Raw genomic sequence first — 25738 nt, 5'->3', positions numbered from 1 at the left:
ATATCCACTCTCAAAGTACAAAGTTGAAGGCATATATGGAAGATCTCTGTTTTATGCTGTCAGTGCGTAAACCCAGAAGAACCAGAAGTTCTCAGAACAAATCATGAACATATTTTAAGCAGTCTTTGCATATATTTCAGGACCTAAATCTGACTGTCAGAAATAGATCTAAAATGTCAGACCCCCTTTACTATCTTAGGTGCCCTCCTCTGGATTCTCTCCAGTTTATCAGTGTTGTTCTTAAAATGCAGTGTCCAGAGCAGGACACAGTGAGCAGCATCCAGACTAAACTAGAACCACCCAAGAGTTATTCTGTAGGATTACATAATTGAAGTATAATTATCCAGGAGTAATGTAGTCTGGATGCTGCCTAGTATTCCAAGTGAGGTCTCACCAGTGCAGAACAGAAGGCAACTATTCCTTCTCATGATCTTGACACTATGCCTCAGTTAACGCATTCCAAGATTGCATTAGCTTTTTAGGCTGTTGCATCACAATGCTGGCTCATGTTCAATTTGTGGTCCACTATGAATCTTAATCAGCACCATTAACACTACAGCCTTAATTCCAGGCAGTAGGACTCTTGCTTTCCCTCCTATTGCAGTATTGAGGCAATGTGACTCTTAATTCATCATAAATAACTTTGGCAGGTCCCAGTTCAGAAAGGATCAAAGTACCTGGGCTATTAAAACAAAACATTAATGATAAAATACTAAAATGTTTTTAATGGATTGTGCACTAACTTGTGTAGCGGGGTCATATTTAGCAGTAGTCCGCATATTCTTGGTATTGCTACCATGGCTAACTTCAGTCAGAGCAAAACACCCAAAAAGCTGCAAGCAAAAATAAATAAATTCAATTTTGTATATTTAACACATACACAAGTCCCTGGCAGTCCACAATCGAAACCCACAACTAAAACACCACAATTAAAACAGTTCAAAATGCAGATGAAAACTCTAAAACTTAAAGTTCCGCATGTGTAATTTGAACATGGAGTACAACAGGAATATGCTGGCGCCAACTTATAATCTTCTAGCCCTTACCACATAATGACTCAGGGTTCACCGACTGCCCTGTAGATGGGCAGAGGTTGATGTGTGGCTCCACCATGGGGAAAATGTACCACAGAGTATACGCCTCTACAGTGCTGCCAGCAATATGGACGGAGCATGGGCATTCTGTGGCTGAAAAGGCTTCATGGTGAGCCTTGAAATTGTACTGAAGGGCAGCTTATTCTCCCTCACTTCTCCAAGGGAGGAGGGGAGGGGAGGGGGCTAAATATATGCATTACACTCACATACTTGTTTGGTTACTCTGCTGTGGTTGTTATGGGAGATACTTTACTTTTAGGATCAAGACCAAGGTTAGGTTAACTGCAGTTCACTTCAGCAAGAGACAAAATCCTTATTCTAGACAGTATATTAATGGTGGTGGGGGAAACAAAAAGTAGGAAAGTAATAAAGTGGATGCAATTTCATATTAAGAAATCAGCTAGAATAAAGAGATATTTTCACTTGATCTAAAGGAACATGCACATAGCTCTTTCAAAAATGCTAAAATTCCCTCAATCCCTCAAGTTACCCCTGCTAACTTGGCAAAGAGGCACCTTTTAACGTGGTGATTCTCTTTATTTAGCAGAGGGAGAGTAACTGGCCCTATCCACCACCAGCACAGTACCTCCAGTGACTATTGCTGGTGTCTATCTTGTGTTTCTTTTTAGATTGTGAGCCCTTTGGGGACAGGGATCCATCTCATTTATTTATTATTTCTCTGTGTAAACCTCCCGGAGCCATCTTTGGAAGGGTGGTATAGAAATCGAATAAATAAATAAATAAATATAATAATAATTATTATTCCCTCAGTCCAGCTCCTTATCCCCCTTCTGATCAGCGAACTTTACTCTTTTTTGAAAGCTGCTCGGCTGTTGGATAAGGAGGGGGCATGGTATGCAAATTGAGCCAAGGTCCTTATCAATATGTGAAAAAGCTAAATAATTTTTTTAAAAAGAGTAGAATGACTGATTTAAAATGAAATAGCTCCACATTTTAACACAATATTTGCAGATTTTGCTCAATAAAATGTATAGGTAATCATCTTACATCTATTGATACTTAAGCTTGTTTTTAAAAAGAAAAACAGTAGCTTGAATTTAATTTAGAATCAGAATAATGATCAGTACCTCCATATTTTCATTCTGCGTAAGGAACTCTCTATGTCTTCCAGAACCTGAACTCTCAATTACACTTCTGAATACCTGTAAGTTTTAAGACAAGGAGCTGATTTACATGAACAGTTTAAATTAATCAAAATGCTGGTAGAGAACTAGACAAGCCAAGGAAAGAAAGGAGTCATGATAATCTGTCCAAGAAAGGCTGAATATAGTGAAGCCACACTGTCTACAGGTTGTCCCCCAACCCCTCCCCAACAGAAAGTGTGTTATATTATTCAATGGAAGATAGTTACAGGACAATAGCTTCTATTCAGATTTTATTTTTTCTAGATTCACTATACTCTGAAAGTAAGTACTTAATGGAATCAAAACACTTAAAATATTTCATAGCACTCTGGAGTGCTCTCAAGCAACAACTTTCTTTCTGTGTACAGTATGTCCAAAAGGCCAGGAAATGACTAAACTTTCCATAGCAAGTGTAAGGAAGGGCCGAAAAAAAATGAGAGGCAGTGGTATGTCAGTTACTCTGGCCCCTCCTTGTGCAGTGGGTAGTTGAGGAGGAAACTGATTCCTCTGAGGAATCAACAGGTGATAAACAGTCAACTGGCTCCTGTTAGAGGTTGCTGCCAGACTTTGGGTGAATGTGTAATGGAGAGCAAAAAGTGAAACTGAAGAGAACAAAATATATATATTGTAGGAACTAGAAGAATGTCAGAAAAAAGAATAAACTATCACCACATAAACCAAGGCAAAGGAATTGTTTTTTTTTTTTTAAACCCATAAGATGTTTATAGGTTTTTTAAAAATGGACAAAATGGCAAATGCGGTTCAGTGTTGGTAAGTGCAAAATGATGCATATTGGGGCAAACCCCCCCCCCCACAACTTCACATATACACCAATGGAATCTGAACTATCGGTGACTGATCAAGAGAGGTATCTTGGAGACATGGTGGACAGCTCATTGAATGTGTCGACTCAATGCGCGGCAGCTGTGAAAAAGGCCAATTCCATGCCTGGAATCATTACAGATTGGAAATAAAACTATTAATATAATAATGTCCCTATACAAATTTATGGTATAGCCACACTTCGAGTACTGCATACCATTCTGGTCACCATCTCTAAAGAAGGACATTGTAGAACTGCAAAGGTGCAGAAGAGGGCAATCAAGATGAGAGCACCTTTCTTATGAGGCAAAGCTACAGCATCTTGGGCTCTTTACTTTGGAAAAGAGGCGACTAAGGGGAGACATGATTATGCATGGTATGGAGAAAGTCGATAGAAAGAAGTTTTTCTCCCTCTCACATAACACTAGAACCAGAGGTCATCCCATGCAATTGATTGCCAAGAAATTTAGGACCAACAAAAAGGAAGTACTTTTTCACACAACACATAATCAACTTGTGGAATTCTTTGCCACAAGATGTGGTGACAGCCAACAACCTGGATGACTTCAAGAGGAGTTTGGATAACTTCATGGAGGAGAGGTCTATCTACGGCCTGTAGTCTGAGGGCTATAGGCCACCTCCAGCCTCAGATGCAGGATGCCTCTGAGTACCAGTTGCAGGGGAGTAACAGCGGGAGAGAGGGCATGCCCTCAGCTCCTGCCTGTGGGCTTCCCAGCGGCATCTGGTGGGCCACTGTGTGAAACAGGATGCTGGACTAGATGGGCCTTGAACATAAGGTCCAACAGGGCTGTTCTTATGTAAGGTTGCTAATACATATAAACGAAAGCTCTAATCCAAAATGCAAGTAAACAGTTTTTACTGTTTACTTTTACTGTTTGTCAGTGATAAATTATTAGCCAGACATGTTTCAACCTCTCCCTGTCTTCATCAGCAGCCCCATCAATGAGTTAGAGGAGGTGTGCAAATCTGTTGACTTGCACACTCCTGTTTGTTCTCACCATCACTCTTTGCAACAAGTTCTTTTCTATAACTAATCTCTTTCAACTGTCACTTCTTGTAATAAATTTCAAAAGATACATCAGCAGGTTCTCTCCACTGAGAGACTATTTTCCCCAGTGACTACTTTCCTTAAAGTCCCAGATTTCTTCTTTCCAAAGGACTTTAAGGAAAGTAGTCACGGGGGAAAATAGTTTCTCAGTGGAGAGAACCTGCTGATGTATCTTTTGAAATTTATTATTACACACACACACACACACACACACACACACACACACACACACACACAAAATATCTTCAGGTTTTATGGTTATATATTGGTGTGTGTGTGTTTTAAAAAACAACTCTTTTGCCTTGAGTTCTTTGGTGAGATTTTACATTAAACAAGGTTTTTTTTACATTTTAAATTTTAATAAATACTAGCTGGGCCAGGCACAGAGCATCTGCGCATCTAGCCGCCTTCCCCGCTGCCACCTCCCCCCATTTCCCCCATTGCCGTTGTTTTCTCTCCCATCTACCTCACTCAGCTTCTTCCTTCCCCTGTCCGCTGGCCCACCACCATAGCCCCCTTCTTCCCCAGACACCGTCACCGCCGTTTTGCCCGTCTGTCCTCCTGCCCGTCCCCTGCCATTTTGCCCGCCGCCATTTTGTCCTCCCACTCATCCAGCCGCTGGCCGCCTGCCCGCCACAGTTTTCTTTAGCCGCTACCATTTTGCCCTCTTCCACACTTCCCATGGCTAGCCTATCTGGCATCTCTCTGAACTCTCATAAGAGTTGCCACACATGGGATTAGCCAAAGGTATGTCTTAGAGAATTAAATATATAAATTATTGTACATTTAGTGTATAATTTTGTCCCAGTTTTGAGTGCTTCATTCAGTTGGGCCAAGTGTATATTGCTGTTGGTTCTGCATGTGATCTAGAAGTAGGCCATGAAGGTGAAACAAGGATTAGATTCCAAGTAAGTAGATGCTAACTCAGCAAAGAGACAACTTTTAAAGTGGCGATTCTCTTATATTTAGCAAGGGAAAAGCAACTGGCCCTATCCAACCCCAGCAAAGCATCCCTCCAGTGGCTGCTGCTGGTATCTGCCTTATGTTTTAGACTGTGAGCCCTTTGGGGACAGGGGACCATCTTATTTATGTATTATTTTGCTATGTAAACCACTTTGAGAACTTTGATTGAAGAGCAGTATATAAATATTTGTTGTAGTAGCTGTCTTTAGAGCAGGCAGGACAGGAAACTGGGAGGGCTCTCCTCCCATCGGGCCTTAGTGAGTTTAAATTTAAACTTAAATTGGCCTATGTCCTGCATTTAGAGTGAGTGGCTGGAGATAACTCATTCTGGATGCCCTCCACCACTAGAGAAATAATAGGATGTACATTGTTAGAGGTTTTAAGTCTGTTTAAGTATAGTGAGGATTGTACTTGCATTGCACCTACCTGGGAATTTAGCAGATATTTGGTTCCAAGAGACCAATCATACATCCCCAGGCAGCTAATCAGCACGATGATTCTTAATGGTTGTTCTGCAATATCTTCTAGTCTTAGAAAATCATATTCAAAGAGTCTTCTACAGCGAAGGAAGGTTAGCTCTCGATATTTCTCAAGGGATAGTTCTTCTCCAGGAAGACGCGCAAAGAGAGGATCACTTTCAAAAGCTGAGAATATCCTGTTCTTCATGGAACAAAAGTGTCAAAATAATGACTTTAAATATCAGAACAGTTGATAAAATCAGACCTAAACTTCTCACTAAACCGAAATATGCTTATCTTATTCATATAAGTGCTTCATAGACACTTTCTTATACAATAAGCATAGAGCAAGAATAAAAATCAGAAAACAGTTAAAAGTTACAAACAAGTATGAACATGTCACACAAACACATGCCACATCTTATATCTCTGCAGAAAATCATCTGGCAATTTGAACAAAAGTCTCAGCCAGATCATACCTCAGTGATTATAAGCTTTTTGAGAAAGGAAGGAAGGAAGGAGCCAGACTGTGGACAGAGGAAGAAGAAGACTGTCTTGTACCTTGAAGCTGCCAGCCTGGGAAAGGTGGGAAGCAGGAGACAAAGGGGAGTGAGTCTGAATGGACCAAACCGACCCCATTGGAATGTAATCACAGAACAACTCCTCGCTACTGATTGAACTGGCACATTGCAAACCCATCTGCTGTGTGTCCTGCCTCACCCATTCAGTCCTCAGAACCTACTAACTAGATTATCAATGTACATACTGTATCCCTGGCCTTTTGTCACTCAGGAAGCCTCTGTTCGGAAGCCATCCCTCCCTTTTGCTTTATTCCCAATAATTAACCTGAACCAATGCAAATTAGTGTATGTGTATTAGTGTATGCTGGTAGACACATTGCCCACTACTTGTCCTCTGAAGCTCCCAGCCAAGTGCTGGCACTCAACCCTGCACCCAAAACTCAGTTTGTTGCATATGCTGAACCTAAGCCGAGACTGGAATCTTGAAACTGGGTGCTTGGCAAACTTCCAGACACTATTGAATCCCATTGGACAGGTGCCAAAGCAAACCAGCCCAGTGATGGCCTCATTGAGGTATGGAAGCCAGACCTTCAGCCTGAGATCCACCCCTCCCCTTTCAAAGTTTCATCTCTTATTGGCAGACGTGTAAATGACTTTCCCTCCCTTCTCCCACTTTCAAACTCTACTTTCATTTTCTTCACAGAAACTTGACTTGGGTAATCCCTGCTCCCTTTCCCCATACTGACACAGCCTTCAGATCCACTCTGTTACATCTGCTCGACTACAGGCAATATTTAATCCCGGATTATGGTTCCGCCTTCCTTATGAAAGGTCCTGGCCTCCTGACTGTTTTTTTTTCCCTAGGCTGCCTTACAGTGACACTTCACTATGTAGACCCGATCAAAAATTAAACATGCTTGTTGATTCAGTTAGATGAATCTGCTCCGTCAAATGAATAGTTGCCTGCTTCCCCCGATAGTCAAAGTTGGCTGCAGAAGGGAAGTGTTCCTCTAAGCATCCAAGTAATTCCCCTAGCTTCAAAGAGTAATTCCTCCAGAAGTGATTGCTGTCTGTCCCAGAAATAATAACTAAATGCACATGTGTATAAGATATATGCATCAGAACAATTGTAGTATTACCTCCACCCTATTGCTGACCCCATGGTGATATTAGAGACACTTCTCCCAAGGCTCTGTCTTTCCTCTCTCCCTGCATTCTGAATCTATCAACCTAGGTACATCATGGGGTGTTTCCCTGTTGTCATATCTGGATCGGCTCTTTTTATGCATGGCTGTTATAGGCGCTTTATAGTCATATCGTTGCATGGTTGATGTGTGCTGGTTGTGTTGCTGGGCATTGCTGGGGGAGTAGCCGGCGGAGCTGCTGCGTGTGCTGTTGGCGTTTTCTCCATTTTTCTGCTGGAAGTGCATAGGGTTCCAACTAAATTACACTGACATGAGCTGGCTGCTGGCTTGCCAGGACCATAGGGTTGCCTGGCGAGGCTGTCTGCACACCCATTTTAACCTTACAACAACCCCACGAGGTATTTTAGGCTGAGAGAATGATTTTCTCAAGGTCCAGCCAGTGAACTTCATAGCTGAGTGGAGAATTGAACCCATCCTTCTACCACAACTTCAGCTCCCCAGGTATTGTTGGGCTACAACTCCCATCCCAGGATCAGTCACAGGATCCCTTGGCCAGGATCCATACGAAGAACCATAATTTCCTGATACATTTCATGGCATCAGCTATGCGTGAGCTTACAATATTTTTTAATTCAATTTGCAAGTTTGTTTCAACAGATACTCTTCTTAAGCCTTACCTTAAAATGGATGAGATCTTCATTTTCTATGAATAATACCATCTCCTTCCAATCGAAGGATGCTTGCTTCCGGTAGGCACAGAGCGGTCCACTAGGCAAGTCAGGTAGCAGTGACGTGTTGCTAGAGTTGACCTCTTCCAGATCACCAGTAGATGCCATCTTGATAGAAAATACTTGTTCTGGAAACAAAAATACAACATATTCATAACACGCACATATATGTTTAAAGGAGAAAGATAGCTTCCAGATCCCTATGAAAAAAGGCCAAAGCGATGTGTTTAGTGCGGAAAAGAGAAGACTGGAAAGGCATGGTAGCACTTCTCAAATAATGGAAGGGCCTCTGTATTTGACCTCTGCTGCCCCAGAAGGCAGAAATCTAACCAGCTGAAGTTGCAGGAGGATAGGTTTCAGCTAAGCATTTGAAGAGGCTTCTTAGAAGTTGACAATGGAACCAGGGAGATGGTGGCTGCTCCCTTGCAGGAGGCCTTCAATGGGAGACCGGAAGTCATCTGATGGGGATAGCCTAGTTCTGGATTTCCTGCATCAAGCAGGGGTTGAACTAGACTAGATGACCTACAAGGTCCTCTTCAACTCTGTGATCCTCTCAGTTCATCACATGAACAGCTGTTCAAAGTTTTAGAGAGGCAATGCAGGCAGTCACAGGTAAAAGTATGACTTGACCACTTTAAACTTGATACAATAACTGCTCTTGGTCTGTATAAACAACTTTGGGTCTTACCCAGCCCTTACACAAGAGGATAAAGAAATACAAGTGTGCCAGTTCTATCAAGGGGGTTGAAATTCACCAGGCTCCACCCTGGAAGCTTAAAAGATTCTGGAAGAGGCCGGGACATTGTGTCGTGACCATCCTAATTTAAGCAATTAGTGCATGGCTGTACACTCCAGAGGGCCACTTTGTAATTAGGCCAAAACAAGCTGTTATGCTTGCAGTTTGTGGGTGATCAGCACTCTGAACTCACTTAACCTGAAGTGAGGGAACAGAAGATCTCCACTCCAGCAGCTGCTAGCTCAGGTAAAGCACTAGAATCATTACTCAAGGAATGCAGGGAGTTGCTTCTTTCCACGACAGATCTAATACCAAGGTGTTTCTATAGAATGTGCAATGCACTCTTTTTACAGATGCACAAAGACAGTTCATAGGAGAGTTGTTGGATGAGAAGAGCAGCAAGTTTGCTGGCTCTGTTCTTCCTGTTCAGATTCAGGCTGCAATTCTAAACACTTGGCACTGAGATGCAGTAGGGATTATTTCTGAGTAAACCTGTGTTGCACTGACAGTTCCTCTGGCAGCCATTAACTTATTTCATAATCCAGATAACAATTATTTAGTTCAGATGGCTCCGAAGTCCAGGTTCCATGCCTCTGTCTGAGTGCCTGGCAATGCTCTAACTATGGGGGCAAATAAAGGAAGGGGGCTGCCTGGGCTCTTAATAAAGAACAGAAGCCTGACTAACCCCATTTTAGCCGAACCATGCGGCCCACCCCCAGCCCGGGGGGTCTTCTCAAAGGAAGAGCTGCTAAGACACGGGCCAAATATGCCCCCCTGTAATTCCAACACTAGCCCGTTCTGAAACAGGAACTTTGCGGGGCGTTTAGGTCCCTCTCCCCCAGGCTTCTGCGCTCCTCCCATCAAGCTTCAGAGTATTCGCCTTTCCCAAATGGTAACATCCACGGCAACGCAATACGATGAGGAACTGCGGAACCAAACGCGATTCTCCCGCACTCACCCAGCAGGGCAGTGATGCCCCCGGCAGACCTGACGCCTCTTAAGAAATGCCAGGATTTCTATGGGGAGATTTAGGACTTAAGCTGCTGGACCAACCAATCAAGCATTCTCCTATAAGCAAAGAAAAGAGACCAAAAAGCCTCTGCCTTGCTTCCTCACCACCCTCGCCCCACTTAGGCCTGACCAATTCAACGCTTTGCTTCGCTTTCACGGGCAACGCAATAAATGAACCCACAGGATGCCTCCGTCGCTGCTACCTTCTCCTCCAGCTCTCGGCTCAGCCCTGTATCGCAGCAAAGCAGCCTTTCATCCACTCGCTTCACCCTAACATAGACTTAAAAAACAAGACTCACCAACACTGTCAAGGTCCGGACTGCCTAGGAGTTTTCAAATACTGCTGTGCTCAGGGGTGACATCGCAAATACAGAAGTGCAGGCACTCACAATGCCAGCCCAAGTAGCCACACTCATCCAGCAGCCCCGCCCACGTAACCACACCCCCATGCAAAACTCACCAAGCAAATGACCACTTTATACTATTCGCGTTTTAAAATGCGGTTTGTTTTCTGCGCAAACATGCAACCTGTGGGGGAAAAACACTTTAAAAAGACACCTGTCCAAAGTATACTGGACTGTATTAGCATCACCAATCATTACTATTCTAAGAGAAAAGGATAGTGATAAAAACATAACACTATACAATTGGGTGGACAGTGACTTTTTACTAAGTCATCTGCCTGCTGATTTAAGCGGCTAAGAAAGTCGCTTTTGCCTGCGTCAGCTTTAATCCACTGGATCTTGATTCCCCCTTCCCTTTTTCGCCACTGATCTAGGATTTCCTGCCATTGTCCGAGGCCAGCCAAGCATTCTTAGCCCACAGAAACATGTAAAACTGTGACCCTTTCGCCACGTACTCACTATCAGAAATTATATCTACTGTTTGGCTGGTATTTTCTTGGCTGTCTTCCCAGCGAAGAACTTCAATCAGCACCTGGATTTATGCATCCTGTGCTGATTCCTGGCTGAGATCCCCTCATAGAGTGTGGCCTTCTGTACTGACTGCTGCCCATCTAGTAAAGTGGTGTCCCTGAACATAGAAGCACCACTGTTTCGTGGTTGTTCTCTTCAAGGAACAGGCAGAGCTGTTGTATCAGCTGAAGCTGGTACAAAGTGCTCTTGGCATAGTCTCAGCCTGAGACATCAAGGTGTCAGAATGGGGGGATTCTAAGGGGTGTAGCTAGGGGAGAGGGTGTGTGTGTTTGGCCCCTCCCCGGTGACCCCTTGGAGTGAGGGAGATAATAAAGCAAATAGGGAGGGATGGAGCTTGGAGGCCCCCTCAGGAGCTTCTTTGAACCACCAGCTCAATTTTAGCTATATCCCTGCTCCATATATAACTGCTCCTGTTTTGAAGAGCAACGGTCACCAAGCATACCATCTGAAATCTACCCAAAAGGTAGGAGTGGAACCCACTGTAACCTAAAATTGATGTGTGTGTTTTGAAGGGATTTTTTAGGCTGGAAATTCAAACCAGCCACAGATTTATGGGAAGAGAAAGTTTTCCAATACAGGGTTGTTGTTGTTTTTAAAAAGTTTAAGCCGCAACAACCCTGAGGTTCAATCACCTACTCCAAGAGGGAAACCTGGGAAGCGGAATGATTAGGAACATAGGAAGCTGCCATATACCGAGTTAGACTATTGGTCTATCTAGCTCAGTATTGTCTTCACAGACTGGCAGCGGCTTCTCCAAGGTTGCAGGCAGGAATCTCTCTCAGCCCTATCTTGGAGAAGCCAGGGAGGGAACTTGGAACCTTCTGCTCTTCCCAGAGCGGCAGCTTCATCCCCTGAGGGGAAGATCTTGCAGTGCTCTCGCATCAAGTCTCCCATTCAGATGCAACCAGGGCAGACCCTGCTTAGCTACGGGGACAAGTCATGCTTGCTACCACAAGAAAACAAGATATTTCAGCTGCGGACACACACACCCAAAAAAAGCCCCATAATATCCACATGAAATAAGACTTGGGCATGAACTCGGATCTTCACTGTAGCCTTCCGCGCGGCGTGTTGTGTGTGTGTGAGAGAGAAAGAGTTTGTCCTCCAGTATCAGGTACGCGAAAGTCCTGGATTTCCCTATTGCTTTCTATGAGTAGCTGGCTGCCACTTCCGTCCAGAATAGAAAAAATTGTGTCCAAGGAGAACCCGGAAATTCCATGCCCAGGCAATCTCCATCTCGTTAGCTTAAGTCTATGGGACTCAAGGCAAGAGACACTCCGTTAGCAGCCGGGGAAAGCGACTCGCGTTTGGAGCCAACGTCATCATGCTGCGCCTGCTATCCTGGCTTCGTTCTTCCCCATGGAGCTGCTGGGGGAAGTTCCTCTGGGGGATCCGCTGCCGCTTCCCGGGGGCTTTTGGGCGGCCGTGAGCGTGTGGCTGGAGAAGCCCCAAGTGGCCAACAAGCGGCTTTGCGGCGCCCGCTTAGACGAAACTCGGAAGGTGGCGCGGTCCGGACTCAGAGTAGCCGGGAACGGGGACCCCGGAAGGGCGACTGTAAAGCCTCTCTCTGACGCCCGGCTGCCACTGGGGGAGGCTGCCTGGGAAGCCCTCTACAGCCTCTTCCAGGACTGCGAGGCGCCCCGTCTTTGCCTGGCCGAAGGTCCCGCCGAGGAGGAGCTGGAGGTGGTGCTGCGGACCCTGGTGCCCAAAGGCAGCCCCCCCGCGCCCGCTCAGGAGATAGTAGTAAAAGGTGAGGTGACGGGGGTGGGGGGAGGCACGGCATGGGCTTCTTCCGCAGCCTGAGCGAGCCCAGCTCTTAAGAAACGGCTGCTGGAGGAGTGTGCGGGAGGAGATGGGATTCCTCTGCCCGCCACTTGCTCCCTGCTGCGGCTGCTGGGCTGCGAAGGCTGGTCGGACTGCAGCTGGGCGGGGTGGGGTGGGGTCCTTGGGCCTGGCTTTGTCCCCCCTGCCGCCGCCTAGGTCGAACTCGGCCGGCCTGCCTGCCTGGAGATGCCCTGCTGCCAGTCGCCGTCCCTTGGGGAGTGCCTGCGCACCAAAGTCCCTTGCACATTGCTGCCGCCGCCGCAGGCAGTGTCAGTCAGGAAGTGCCTCCCCTCGCCTCACCTTAAGCGCACGCGGGCTGGTGTGGAGAGGAAAGGGGCGCGCGCCTGCAGAGATTTCTGCCCCCCCCCCCACTGCCTTTCTCAGTGGCCTCCTGGGGATTTGGAAAGGGGCAGAGTGTAGGTCGCGAGCCCAGCTTCGCCCCCGCCCTCCTTCTCCTCTCCCCTTCAGAGTGCGGAGGCGATAGCAGGCAGGCATTCTCTCCAGCGGAGGAGGTGGAGAAGGGAATTGCTCAGATGAGAAGGGAATCCCTGGCAGCTCACCCGACTGCCTCAGACACCTCCGGGTCGACGGGGAAGGAGAGTGGCATTCTGCGTGCATTGCTTTGCCAACCTCCTTCCGCTTGGACATTTCCCAGGCTGATTTCCCCAGCCCCTTGAGCCCGCGAGGCGCTGTTCCTTGGGCTTAAAAAGACCCTCAGCCCCCCGCTCGCTCCAAGGGGCTAAGCAGAGGAATTAGGTGGGCTGAAGTGGTTCTGGATTGCGCAAGAGGATTCACCTCGCCGCCTCTTGGATAAGCGTTAGGTTTCTTTAATCTTTGGTTTCCCTTTCCTCTCCTCCTCGGGTCGCCCTTATCAACCGAGTAAAGCCACCGTCAAAAACTCCCCTCGTGCTCCAGCCCCTCTGGCCGAGCAGAACAAGGCCAGGTTGCCCCGTCTGCCCTGCAGGGAGGCTGGGGGTGGGTGGGTGGGGCTTGGTCACCAAGCCAAGCGTCCACTGGCCACGTACAGTTGACCCTGGCCTCGGAGCATCCCGCCGCAAGGAGGGAACCATCTAGTTAGCAGAGACATCCGGCCAGAGGAAGGAGAGGTAAGCGGTGACGGGGGGGGGGGCATTTAAGATTCATGTCTCAGGGCCCACTCCAACCTAGTTACGCCCCTGGGCATGGCACGTAACCGGTTCTGCTTGTAGGGTAGCGATGACGCACGCACTCTAGAGCGAGCTGCTTGGAGCGTGAGAGGAGGAAGGGGCCAAAACTTTCTGGGCGCCTTCCCTGTTGTTGTCAGTACATGAAAAGGTGCCCTTTATTGCGATTCAAATAAGCAATAGCACTTCAAAGTAATATTTGTCATGGCCCCTAGGTGTGTAAAAGCCAGGACCTGCATCAGCTCTAGAGGAGTGTTTTGGTATCAGTGTAGAAAGCTCACTGAACCTGTTAGGAACATAGGAGGTTGCCATATACTGAGTCAGACCCTTGGTCCATCTAGCTCAGTATTGTCTGCTCAGACTGGCAGTGGCTTCTCCAAGGTTGCAGGCAGGAATCTCTCTCTGCAGCCCTATCTTGGAGATGCCAGGGAGGGAACTTGGAGCCTTCTGCTCTTCCCAGAGTGGCTCCATCCCCTAAGGGGTATATCTTATAGTGCTCACACATCAAGTCTCCCATTCATATGTAACCAGGGTGGACCCTGCTTAGCTAAGGGGACAAGTCATGCTTGCTACCACAAGACCAGAACAGAACAGGAATGCCATATCGGCAGAGGTGCACCTAGGTCATTTTGGAGCCTGGACCTAAAGGTCTCACCCCACCCCGCTGCTGCAATGCATTATTTTTTACACCAGAATATGTTCAGGGAAAACTGGGGACACTATTTTTTATTTTAGAAGAGATTCTAAATAAGATACTTCCCACTGACTTGCAGAAGAATACCACATTTTGAATCCTCAGCATTTGGCCTCCAGGGCCTGTGCGGGACTGGACCTCTGTCTGGAAGTCCAGTCCAAAGAGCTTCACTGCATATCAGGTATTATAATAAGGAAAGGGCTTGAATTATAGTATCCTATTGCCGTGATACAGGGCCTTTCCCCACATTTGCTGTAAAAGGCAGATTCTCGCATTTCCACCACTGAGCTTTCTGGGAATCCTGGACAACTGGGGGTAGGTAGGGTTTGTACTCTTTTTTTTCAACACACACACTCCTTTCCGGTGCTTCAGAATATATTGGATAAAAATGTAGGTGCTACCTGTCGCTTCTGTAATGTGTGACACACATCAATATTTAGAATACCAAATGTGGTTTTGATTGAAAAGGAGCCAGTGTGGTGTAGTGGTTAGAGTGCTGGACTAGGACCGGGGAGACCTGAGTTCAAATCCCCATTCAGCCATGATATTAGTTGGGTGACTCTGGGCCAGTCACTTCTCTCTCAGCCTAACCAACTTCACAGGGTTGTTGTGAAAGAGAAACTCAAGTATGTAGTACACCGCTCTGGGCTCCTTGGAGGAAGAGCGGGATATAAATGTAATAGTAATAATAATAATAATAATTGTGTAAAAAGTTCTCCTCTAGCAATTAACCTATTCAAAATGTTCTCCCAATACTTTTTAGAACCATTGGTTTAAAGTAGCAATATATATTATGTTTTCCATTGGGTTCAGAATTAATGTTATGAGGGTTGTTTTACTGATTTCCTGCTTGTGTCAACTTTGTATCAATCATATTTAATTTTGTAACATTGGGACTAGTTGCTATCTCTCAGTCTAACCTATTTCAGGGAGGAGTTGTGAGGATAAGATGTGGTGAGGTAACACCATATATGTTTCCCAGATCTTGATGGATGGAGGATGAAATAAAAATATTATAATTTAAAAAGTAATCATTAGATGGACTTGTATTCTGTGGCAAAGTTAGTGCTGGATATTTCAGTATTTTGTTTATTTTATTACATTTTTATCTTGCCATTCCTCCAATGACCTCAGGGTGGTGTATATAGGCCCGTTTTCTATCTTCACAATTGCACTGTGCTGTGGGTTTTCTGGGAAGAAAAAATATGGAAAAATTTCTAAAGCTCTAAATAGACGGAAATCTGATTTAGAATGTTTGTTTATCAAGCTTTGGATTGTACTGTTTGTATGTTTTTAAATGGTCAAATTAGTTACAGTAAGTTTTAAATGATGTCATGACTCCTGCCAGAAGAGGAGGGGTGAGTTCACTGATGTTGAATCCTTGTCTGTAAGGGATTTGCGGTAGGCTGCCACCATTCACTTCATTTTAATGTAGGACAAACCACTCTTTCCACATAAGATTCCTGGGGGAGGTTAAAGTGGCAAAACCCTCCCCAAAATGGCTGAGCAGTTCTAGGTCTTCAAAGATGTTGACTAAGGCAGACTCAAAATGAAGAGTAGCACACCTCAGCAACAAGGATTTATTATTAGATTAAAAGAAAAAGCTATGCAATAAGAACAATTGTCTTTTCATAAAACAGACTGTAAAAGAGAGTTTTCATGAACCTGGCATCACAGATTCCAAGCAATCGGTTTTTTTAAAAAATGACTCCCCTGACATGTTTAACTGACTTGGTCCTAACTTAATACTTATAGGCTGTGGCCTTCCTGTGTCCAGCTCAGCCCACTGCTTCCTCGGGGCCCTCCTGATACAGACTAAGTAACAAGCCACAGGTAGCTGAGCCAGAGTCCTATGGATTGGTCCCTTTGATTTGAACTTCCTGGGCTTTTTTTCCTTTTTAGGAAAGGCCCATCCTCCCAGCAGTTGCTCTGAGGCCTACTCATCCCTCCATTTCTTACTATCACCTGCACTTGAAATCACTTTTGTTGGAACATTTGTACACTTCCAGCATAACTCAGTATGGCACACTTAGTTACATTCTTAAAATTTTAAGGCAAAGGTACTGCTAAACACTCTGTTCCATCAGGTGGAGGAGCTTGATCAACTCCCTGGTTGGGAGGAATAAATGACAGCTTGAAAACAAGTTAAGGAAAACCTGATTGGCAAGCATGACCAAACATCAATTTTTGAGTGGTGAGGAAGCTGTACCTGCTCCCTCTGGTAGCAGAAGATGATGTTGAGGGAATGCTGTTCTAATCCATGGTATTTATCATTTGGGTGTCCTCAAGGATCTACCATGTCTCCTGTACTATTTGACATATAAATGAAACTAGTGAGAGGTGACTTGGGAATTAATTGCATGGTGTATCAATATACTGATGACACACAACTCTTTCTCCTTTTCATCAAGTCCATGTGAAGCTGCAGATATTCTAAACAGGGACTAGATGAGCTGGATTGGAGTGGGGGGAATAAACTAAAGTAGTTGGGATATAAAAAGATGGGGTTTTCTTTTTGGTTGGTTGCATTGATGTGAGATGTGAAATTTTCCATTTGTGTATATTTTTCATGAAAGTTTTTCCATTTCTAAAAATACACATTTTATGAAATAATGCCACATGGGTTATCAGTACAGTGCCAGGCAAATGGGACAGTTTCAAAATCGAAATTAACTTTTTTTCTGGTGATTATGCCCAGAAAGCAAGAGGATCTTCACTCAGTCAAGACAAAAAAAGAATAGATTAGCAAATATAGCAGCTTCAATATTGCACAGTTAGCTGTGGAGCCGAAGGAGAGGCATGTTTCCTTCTTCTCAGCCACTCTGTAGCCCAGCTGCACTGCTTCTGGTGGCAGGGCTGCTCCATGGCTATTAAGGAGAGTTCCATCTCATACTAAAGAACTTCATCACACTTGAGAAGCCCCGCCATCGAAAGCAATGTGGGGGGGCTGTAGAGTGGCTTGGAAGCAACAAGTGTACCTCCTTCTTTGATCAGAACGTGGTAAGGAAGCCACTGTGAAGCTAGCTTCTATTTTTTCAATACCTCTTGCTGCTGGTTTCTAATTTTCAACATCTCTTGCTGCTGCAGAATTAATTAATCCTTCATTAGCTGTGCTTGTGACCAGGATGAAGTGTGATAAGTTGCCATTACCCATCGACTCATTGGTTGACCCATCCTTCAGTGAAAGAATGTGGTTCAAACAATTCTGAATCAAATTTGCCTCCAACCGAACCAGTAGTTCAAATGCTTCTAACAGAGAAACTAAACTCTCTTGAGGTAGATGTATAACATATCATGCACAAGTATTTGGGTGTGCTAATACTAGTATGTTGCAACCGTTTTCATTGTCTTTATCCCCTACCCCATTAAAATGTAAACAAGTAAGGAAAGTGCATGCTATTCTGTACTGACTGTGCATGTTTACAAGTATTTCAGTAACATCAATATCCACTTAAACTGTAACATGTGGTGCTCCTTTAGTTTTGTTTACTAAGTACAGAAGTCAAAGACGTGCCAAATAGATCTCAACCTATTTAGGGCATCAACATTTTTTCCAGTTTGTAACTTTCTGGGAAACGTCACTGGTGGGTTGTTTTTGTTTGCTGTTTTCTATTGTGTTGTGATTTGATATGTTGTAAACTGTCTCAAAACTGTAAGTTAAGCCCGGGTGGCTGGGTGGTAATAGTACCACACTAGGATAGTTGATTCCAGATGCAATCTTGCTTCAGTTTTAGAAAACAATAGAGAATGTGTCTGCCTTCTTTCCAGCATAATTCTAAAATATTTGGCTGCAACTGGTACAATGTCTATGCACAGAAAAGTTTTTACTAGAATCATAACAGTGTTGTTGTTCTGCTGAATCCAGACCCTAGGAATTCTTCCTCTTTTATTACTACACTGGGCAGGTTCAGCTGACTGTCTGAACCAGGAAATGAACCAGGAAATGTTGGATAGAGAATGTCGGGATGCCTCTGGCACCTATCATTGTCAAACCAGCTTCAAATATTGGTTATGAATATTGGGTTGACAGAGGGGTCCTGACATCCTCCACCCAACATTTCTTGATTCAGAGAACATGGAAATGGGTGGAATACTCGTGAGCTGTTGGAGTGTGTGCTTGCCAGGAATTGCTGCTTCCTGCCCTGTGGGTTGGCTGAACCTGCCCACTGTGTTTTAACCTCCTCTCTTGTCGGTCAGTTTTTTTTAACTTTATCTGGTGTAGCATGATGAGTAAGAGACTAAGCTATGAATCAAAGGTCCCTGCTTTGAGTCTTGTCTTTGCCATGAACTTACTAGGTAACTTAATAGGTTTAGCAAGTCATTCTTTCTTGGCCTCAATTTCCTATCTGTAATGTGGGGGTGATAGTGCTGGCCTATCATAAGCCTTTTGTAAGGATTACATTGATATTTTATTTATTTATTGAAAATATTTGTATACCACACACTACCAAAGTCTCTAGGCAGCTTAAAACAATAAAACAAAACTAATGAATGCTAAATACTTTAAACTCCAAAGTATTATACAAAACCAAGTAGTGCAGTCATCCCTCGCCAACCGTTAGGGTTCCGTTCCAGCAAAACCTTGCAGTTGGCAAATTCACAGTTGGTGAGGCATTAAAGTCAATGGGAAACAGGGGGTTAGGGGAACTACAGCTACAAAAGACCTAAAAAATAAAGGGTGGGGGGGAAGCCTGCTAAAAATCACCAAAAAATTCTGTAATATCACCAAGATGAATAAGCAGATCAAACCTCTGGAAACCCCCCCGCCCCCCCCCCAAAAAAACCCTCGCCAACCCAGGATACTCGGGTCGTGGTTGGCAAGACCTGTCACAATTTCCTATTTGCATATACTCAAAACCATAGTTGGTAAAACCGTGGTTGGCAAGGGATGACTGTATTGTATATTTTCCTTTCAAAAAACAAAACAAAAACCCAATTCAAATTATACTGCTTGTAAATGTTTACAGATATTGTTAATGGGACTGTAACCTTTTTGCCGTTGGAACAAACCTATGAAGGAACATACAAGGTCAAGAAGTGTAATGTTTATCAAATTCAGCTTCTGCACACAAAAGATAATGAATGGTGAGTGCTGTGAAGATTTTTCACTTTTCCCAATGTCTTTGTGATAAGCCTGTTGTGGAATAATTGTATTGTTTGGTTATGACCTCAGATCAGGAGAACTCAAGACAGACCATACTAATCCTAAGCAAAACACTTTGCTGACTTTGAAGTTGTGTGTGTGTGTGTGTGTGTGTGTGTGTGTGTGTGTAAATAAAAATGTTTGATAGCATCCTGAGAAGTGCTTGCACTAGACAGAGTCATTTTACCCACCATCTCTTCCTCTCTGCAGCCCCTAAAAAGCCATTCCCAAGGGCCATGGGGCCCTTGGCAATGGTGTCAGATACAGTAAATGGAGTGCATGGGGGTGGGATGGGGAGGCGAAAGTGCTCCCTCTAATAGGGATTCCCAGATGTTAAGTACAACTCCCAGAATCCCCAGCTGCAATGTCTTTTGCTTGGGGATTATGGGAGTTGTAGCCAATAACATTTGGGAATCCCTGTTAGAGGGAATATAGGAGGGGATATATGCACAGCATTTTTCTCTCCCCTCTGCATATGTGCCATTGCTGAGGATCCCTCAAACCTCAGAAACATCTTGTGCGGGGTGGGGTGTGTGGGATGCTATGGGGACTGCAGGGACAGGGGAAATGGCTTGCACAAGTGCTAAGGATGCTACCCACGGAATTTTTCTGTTTGTTTAGTTCATTTATTAGAAACAGTATCTTTGTAACCTGATGATTGGTATTTAATATAAACATGTTAAAAACAAACTCATTATACATGAAGAGCTGTTTATATGAACTGTTTATATGAGAATTGTATATCACAGTATTACTGGAGCAATACCTTTTTTTACTAAGGTCAAAATGTAACACGAGTCTCTTCAAATTATATAAAACTCTTTTTTAGGCTGGATGAACAAGATTTTAAAATTATTATCTTTAATAGTATTTTTAAAAATAGTTATTGTAAGTGTAAGACATAAATAGTGCCACAAATTTTAGCCTAACTTCCTAATTATTTGTGGTTACTACTGACCTCTTATATCCTCCATGGGGAATGGGGAGAAAGAAGAGGTGTATTGTACTCTCTCCGTTCTCATTTGGTTTTTTTGCAGAAAGCACTAAAGTGCTGTTGGTTGAAATGTTGGAAGTGTGGGCATATTGAAGGTACTTTTTTTCATATGTGGTGGACCTGTGGGAGGGCTAAGGCCTATTGGGACATGATATATAATGAATTGAAGAAGATATTTAAATTGACATTTCCTAAGAAGCCAGAATCCTTCCTGCTAGGAATAACACAAGGAGCAATTTCTACAAATAATTTAACTTTTTTAATGTATGCTTCTACGGCGGCTAGAATATTATATGCACAGAAATGGAAGACAAATGAACTGCCTTCAAAAGAAGATTGGCTGATAAAAACTTTAGAATATGCAGAAATGGCAAAACTTACAACACTGATTAGAGACCAAAGTTTAGAACGTTTCAAGGAAGACTGGAAACCTTTTTTGGTTTACTTAAAGAATTATTTTCCTACTATGGATCTTACAGCAGGATTTGAAATTTGAAATGCAGGTTGGGCAGTTTAATGGTGGTGAAAGGTTTAAATTTGTGTTTTTCTTTTTAAATTAATATTACAATAAGGGTAAAACTTATAGTTGGTATCACGAAGAGAGGTGCGCAGGAAGTCAACTTGTAATTGTGTTTATCATGATTGTTATGGTTATTATTATTGTTAAAAGTTAATAAAAAATTTGAACTTGAAAAAAAATAAATAAAGTGCTGTTGGTTGTTTCTGCAAAAGCCCAGCTTGCAGAAGATAAGCCACATCTTCTTTTCACAGTAGAGAATTGGTACAGAAAGGAGATGCAATTTCTCTCCTGCAAGCAGAGCTTTCGCTAGAAGTGCAGAAGCACGTGCCACCGGTAAGTGAGTCTGGAACCCTGGATTTGATGATAAGCTCAGTTAATACTTGGCTGCAGTGGTTGCCTCCCCACCCCCCACCTCATCTTTGGTCTTCTGATAGGATAGCTAGTAGCTGCTGAAAAGTTGTGCATTGTGCTTTATGAATAACTTCCCCTGAAGAATAGTTGTAAACAAAATGTGTCAGGATCTACCTTTTTAGTAAACTGCCAGTGCGCTGTTCCTGTTTTCTTCCTGTGTTCCTGCTGGTTGGTGCTTCTCTCCCCACCCCCACCCCCCGCTGCCCCCGTGTGCTTCCTCCATGGAATGGGACAACACCTTCAGTTTTTCCAGTGGATATATAGAACCATTATTTGACAGCCTTCTATGTTTACTTCTAGTCCCAATATATCTGGAGACTAGTGGGATGCTATATTTTGTTTGGAGAAACGGAAAATTAAACTGTCTCCATGCTGCCATTCTTCTAGATTATTTTTAGATCTAAACGTGTCCCTAGAGGACTTAGAATTGATAAAGAACCAGGTATGTTCCAATATAATCATAACTTTGTTAAAAGATGCAGTTTTGAACAAGTGTTTTCGGGACCTTATGATTCTTCTTGTAGAGACTTCACACAATGAGACCAAAGAACTCCAGACTTGTATTGAAGATAAAACATCTCTGGTCAAGAATAAGGTTGCTACTGCAGAATTTGAAACCAAATTTGCTCAGTTACAAAAAGATTTGACTGTGTTCTCAGAAGAGATTAAAGAATTCAAGTTTTTTTAAAAAATTAAGGAACAAAAATGAAAATAATAGGAGTTATCCTTGATTTTAGACAAACTAGACCTCAAAACACGTTCCATTTGCAGAATTGGAAGACACATCTGATTTGTCTCAACACAATGAAGCTACATCTTCTACAGAGAACAGAGTTGTTTCTCTACATTCTAGGTCCAGCTTGTCTTTTTTTTAGTGTCAACTTGGGAGGCATGACCCTAAAGATGCATCCTGTTATAAAGAGGCCAGAAATGACCACTCTGATTCTTACAGTCTTCAAACCAAGAACAAAAGGAAACGCTTAACTTACAACTTATCAGATATTACTCTTTCCTATCTTTTATAGTCACACCTGGATATGACCCCTTGCAGATGTGGATATATTTACATAGGTTTACATAGCTTTATGTCTCAGGGAATTATTCAAAGATCAGTCTGTAAGCAATGCCATTTCTTAAACTCCCTTTAAACCTGTTTCCATGTTCACTCCTGCTTGTGTTTTATGTCCAACAGTTCATGTTTGGGGAAAAAAATGGTGCTGAAAGAACTTGACCATTTGGACCAGGGCTCTATCTTTCCCTGGTCTAATATTACTTGGGAAGAAAAATTAGCTTTAGAACAGTTGTATAATAGTCCATTTATGATTATCAAACCAGCTGATAAAGGTGGAGCAATAGTCATTCACAATAGAAAAATTATGAACAGGAAGTTCACCATCAATGATTCTAGTTTTTATACTTTATGTCCTAAGGAACCTACTTCAGATATCAGTTCTTCTATATGTCTTTATCTGAAATTTATCTTTAGGATACGTCCTTCAAGCTGAATATATATATATATATATTTTGCTAAATAATGAACCCCGAGTTCTTGTTTTTATGCTTCCCCAAGATTCACAAAAACATTCATAATCCTCCAGGTGGACCCATTATCTCTGGCTGTAACTCTGTTTCAGAACCATTACCCAAATATGTGGAGTATTTCTTAAGTCTTTCATTGCACAGTAGCCATCTTATATTCAAGACTCCATGGGCTTTATTGGGCTTGTTTAAAGAACTATTTCTCTTTTAACAACAACAACAAAAATGTTGGCCGATTGCCATGGGTTCCCCCACGGCCCCAGAAGTAGCCAATTTATTTATGGGATCTTTTGAATCCAAGTTTACTTACCACACCCATAATCCTTTCTCTGTTTTTAATTCTATTTTGGAGCCACTGTATTGATGATAGTTTGTTTATTTGGAAGGGAAATTCTCAATGACGTCATGCATTTCACTCATGGATCAATTCTAGACACATAGTATCCAATTTGTTTTACAGGCCGATTCCTTCCTGGTTCATTTTTTAGATGTGCTGATAACATTCAGGTTCACAGATGTGTACTTTTCTATTTAAAAAAAAAAACCTATAGATTGCAACACTGTGCTTAGATTTGATAGCTGTCACCCCAGACATGTCAGATACAATTTATCATATGGTTTATTTTTAAATGTCAAGCTTGATTTTCTTGCAGAATCAGACAAGTTACAGAGAGATTTGATATGCAGAGGTTGTCCCATATCAGTCATACATATAACAAGCCAGAGTCACAGCTGCTCATCAGCAACAAGAGACATTATCACATCAGAAATCTAGTTCTGATAATTGCACTAAAGTAGTATGCAGCCTTCTGTTTAATCATAATTAAAATCTACACAGTTGTGCCATAAATATGAAAGAGCCACTTTATACAAACTACTTTTTTTTAACTTATCAATGTTCTAGTGTAAGACACAAATAGAGCCATGCTTAGCGGACCTGTGGAACTACTGAACTAAAAATATTTTTAGTGAACTACTCTGATTCAATATTTTTATTTGTTTTGTAAAGGTCTGTGTCAATTTTATCAGCATCTCCAGAAAACTATATTTCAGATGGAATCTTATACCCTAAACCAGTATGGCTTGGAAGTGAGTTGCTCTCTAAACTGGCTAAATGGTCCACAGAGGTAACAAAGCGTGAATTTAAGAATACGCTCTCTCTCATTTCTGTGGCCAGATACAGCAAAATTTACCAAGATCTAAAGGAAAAATACAAAGAGATTGTTAAGGTAAATGGTCAAAAAGATTATTTTAATTCTTTTCAGTTTTTTTACTTCCTAAGAATGCTACCTTTCTAAATCACTTGCATGTGAAAGTAGTTGTGAATGCATCCTGAAAAATCTCATTAATGCTTTTTACTCAATGGAGAGCCATAGCACACTGTTGTCAGAAGATCCTTCCATAAACAGAAAGACAGTTACAGTTGTGCCAGGATCTCTTGTGTGACTGCACAGAAGGTGCTTTTGACATTGATGTGCCACTGCACCAAAGGTCTAGATGCCACCCAGTATGTACAGATTTCTGTACAGTATGGAAATTAATGTTTGTAATATCAATTGTCACAGTTGGGCAAAAGCTCTTTGAGGCAGAGATTATCAAGCAGCTTGCCACACATTTCAGCCTTGCCAATTATAGTTAAGGCAAAGAGGGACAGGTTTCACTCACAATGTGCAACTTGATCTTTTAGTTTTTGCAAATAGCTCTGTGGTCAAAGGAAGTTTACAGAGGAGGAGGACTACTGTAGTGATCGCCCAGCAACACGGTGTGCACAGTGTCTTGTGTTGAATTGATGGGGAGGGAATATGCAGACAGGTCCAGTATTGGTTCCTGCCTTGAACCACTTTAAAATATTCAGTCCCCATGTGAGGAAGTCACTGAAAAGCTCGTGCCTGCCAGCACTCCATGTAACAGCTGTAATGTGTCAAAAGGCACTTGCATCGTCTACACATCACTGTTGGTATTGTACAGGAACCTTTCTTGCACTTCTTTTCAATTTAAAAAATGTTGTGAACTGAAATTATAAGGAGATACAGAGCTTACCTTGAGGGTACACGCATCCTTAGAAAGAGGTCTTCTGAGAGAATTTTACCAGTAGGTTTAAGAAGATGCTCTATGCGGGGGGTGGGGACGTGAGCTTGTAGATGTTGAGAAGCAAGCTACCTTGCTTCTTAACAAGCCTGCTAGATTCACATGAATCCCAAGGGCCAGACTCTTCCTAAGACTGAGAGCTCTCTAGGGGCTGAATGTTTGTTCTGTCCAATCCAATCTTTATTTCGGTCATAGACCAGACTACAAAAACACAAAAAAGAACAGACACAGAAAACCAGAAAACATAAGAACAAATATATTAAGATCAAACATTTAAAAACCTGAATGAAATTTACAAATTATATAACAGTACCTGGCCACTCTATTAATAACTTTCTCATCAGGATTGGCTAATAAAAATTTCAGATAAAAATCATCGGGATGCCCTGTAAAATCAGTCAGCAAAGGGGAAATTAATTCTAAACGGGCATCCCTATAAAAATCACAATATAAAATAGAATGCGCGCTGGTCTCCACTTGGCCTGTACCGCAGGGACATAGGTGGGCAGGAAAATGAGTGCCTTTAAATCTACTCTCCAAAACAGCAGAGGGGAGGACGTCCAAACACGCCAAGGTCAAAGCACGTCTAAATTTGGGAACAATAACAAGACGCAGATAACTTGCGGGGTTAGACCTAATTGTTTGCTTGCCCAAATGGATGTTCTTGGGCAAAAGAGCAACTTCCTCCCGAAAATCTATATCTTTAATACGTTGCTTGATTTCCTTCCTGGCCCA

General features: G+C 43.0%; 2 protein-coding genes across 11 annotated transcripts in view; one reads left to right on the top strand and one right to left on the bottom strand.

Annotated features, from left to right (window-relative positions):
* ACOX3 (acyl-CoA oxidase 3, pristanoyl) overlaps positions 1–13114 on the bottom strand; it is a 38292-nt gene extending 25178 nt beyond the window's left edge. The window contains exons 1-5 of one of the 7 annotated variants that reach the window (XM_053256974.1): positions 13012–13114; positions 7895–8073; positions 5520–5753; positions 2183–2257; positions 744–833 (exon numbers count right to left, since the gene is read on the bottom strand). In XM_053256974.1, the coding sequence (XP_053112949.1) occupies positions 744–833; positions 2183–2257; positions 5520–5753; positions 7895–8073; positions 13012–13099 (666 nt within the window). In that variant the 5' untranslated portion in view covers positions 13100–13114. The other 6 variants (XM_053256979.1, XM_053256978.1, XM_053256976.1 and 3 more) reach the window with 6 other exon arrangements.
* Positions 11906–25738, top strand: part of TRMT44 (tRNA methyltransferase 44 homolog) — a 41641-nt gene continuing 27808 nt past the window's right edge. For 3 of the 4 annotated variants that reach the window (XR_008308764.1, XR_008308763.1, XR_008308765.1), the window contains exons 1-3: positions 11906–12377; positions 19276–19393; positions 23925–24144. Coding sequence is in view for 1 of the 4 variants with exons in the window: in XM_053256981.1 (XP_053112956.1) it covers positions 11987–12377; positions 19276–19393; positions 23925–24144 (729 nt within the window). In the remaining 3 variants the exon portion in view is untranslated. The remainder of the gene's footprint in view (positions 12378–19275; positions 19394–23924; positions 24145–25738) is intronic. The other variant, XM_053256981.1, reaches the window with a different exon arrangement.

The sequence above is a fragment of the Hemicordylus capensis genome, chromosome 5 (assembly GCF_027244095.1).
Source record: "Hemicordylus capensis ecotype Gifberg chromosome 5, rHemCap1.1.pri, whole genome shotgun sequence".
In the NCBI taxonomy this organism is placed as follows: Eukaryota; Metazoa; Chordata; class Lepidosauria; order Squamata; family Cordylidae; genus Hemicordylus; species Hemicordylus capensis.
This window is presented reverse-complemented; position numbering and strand designations above follow the sequence as displayed.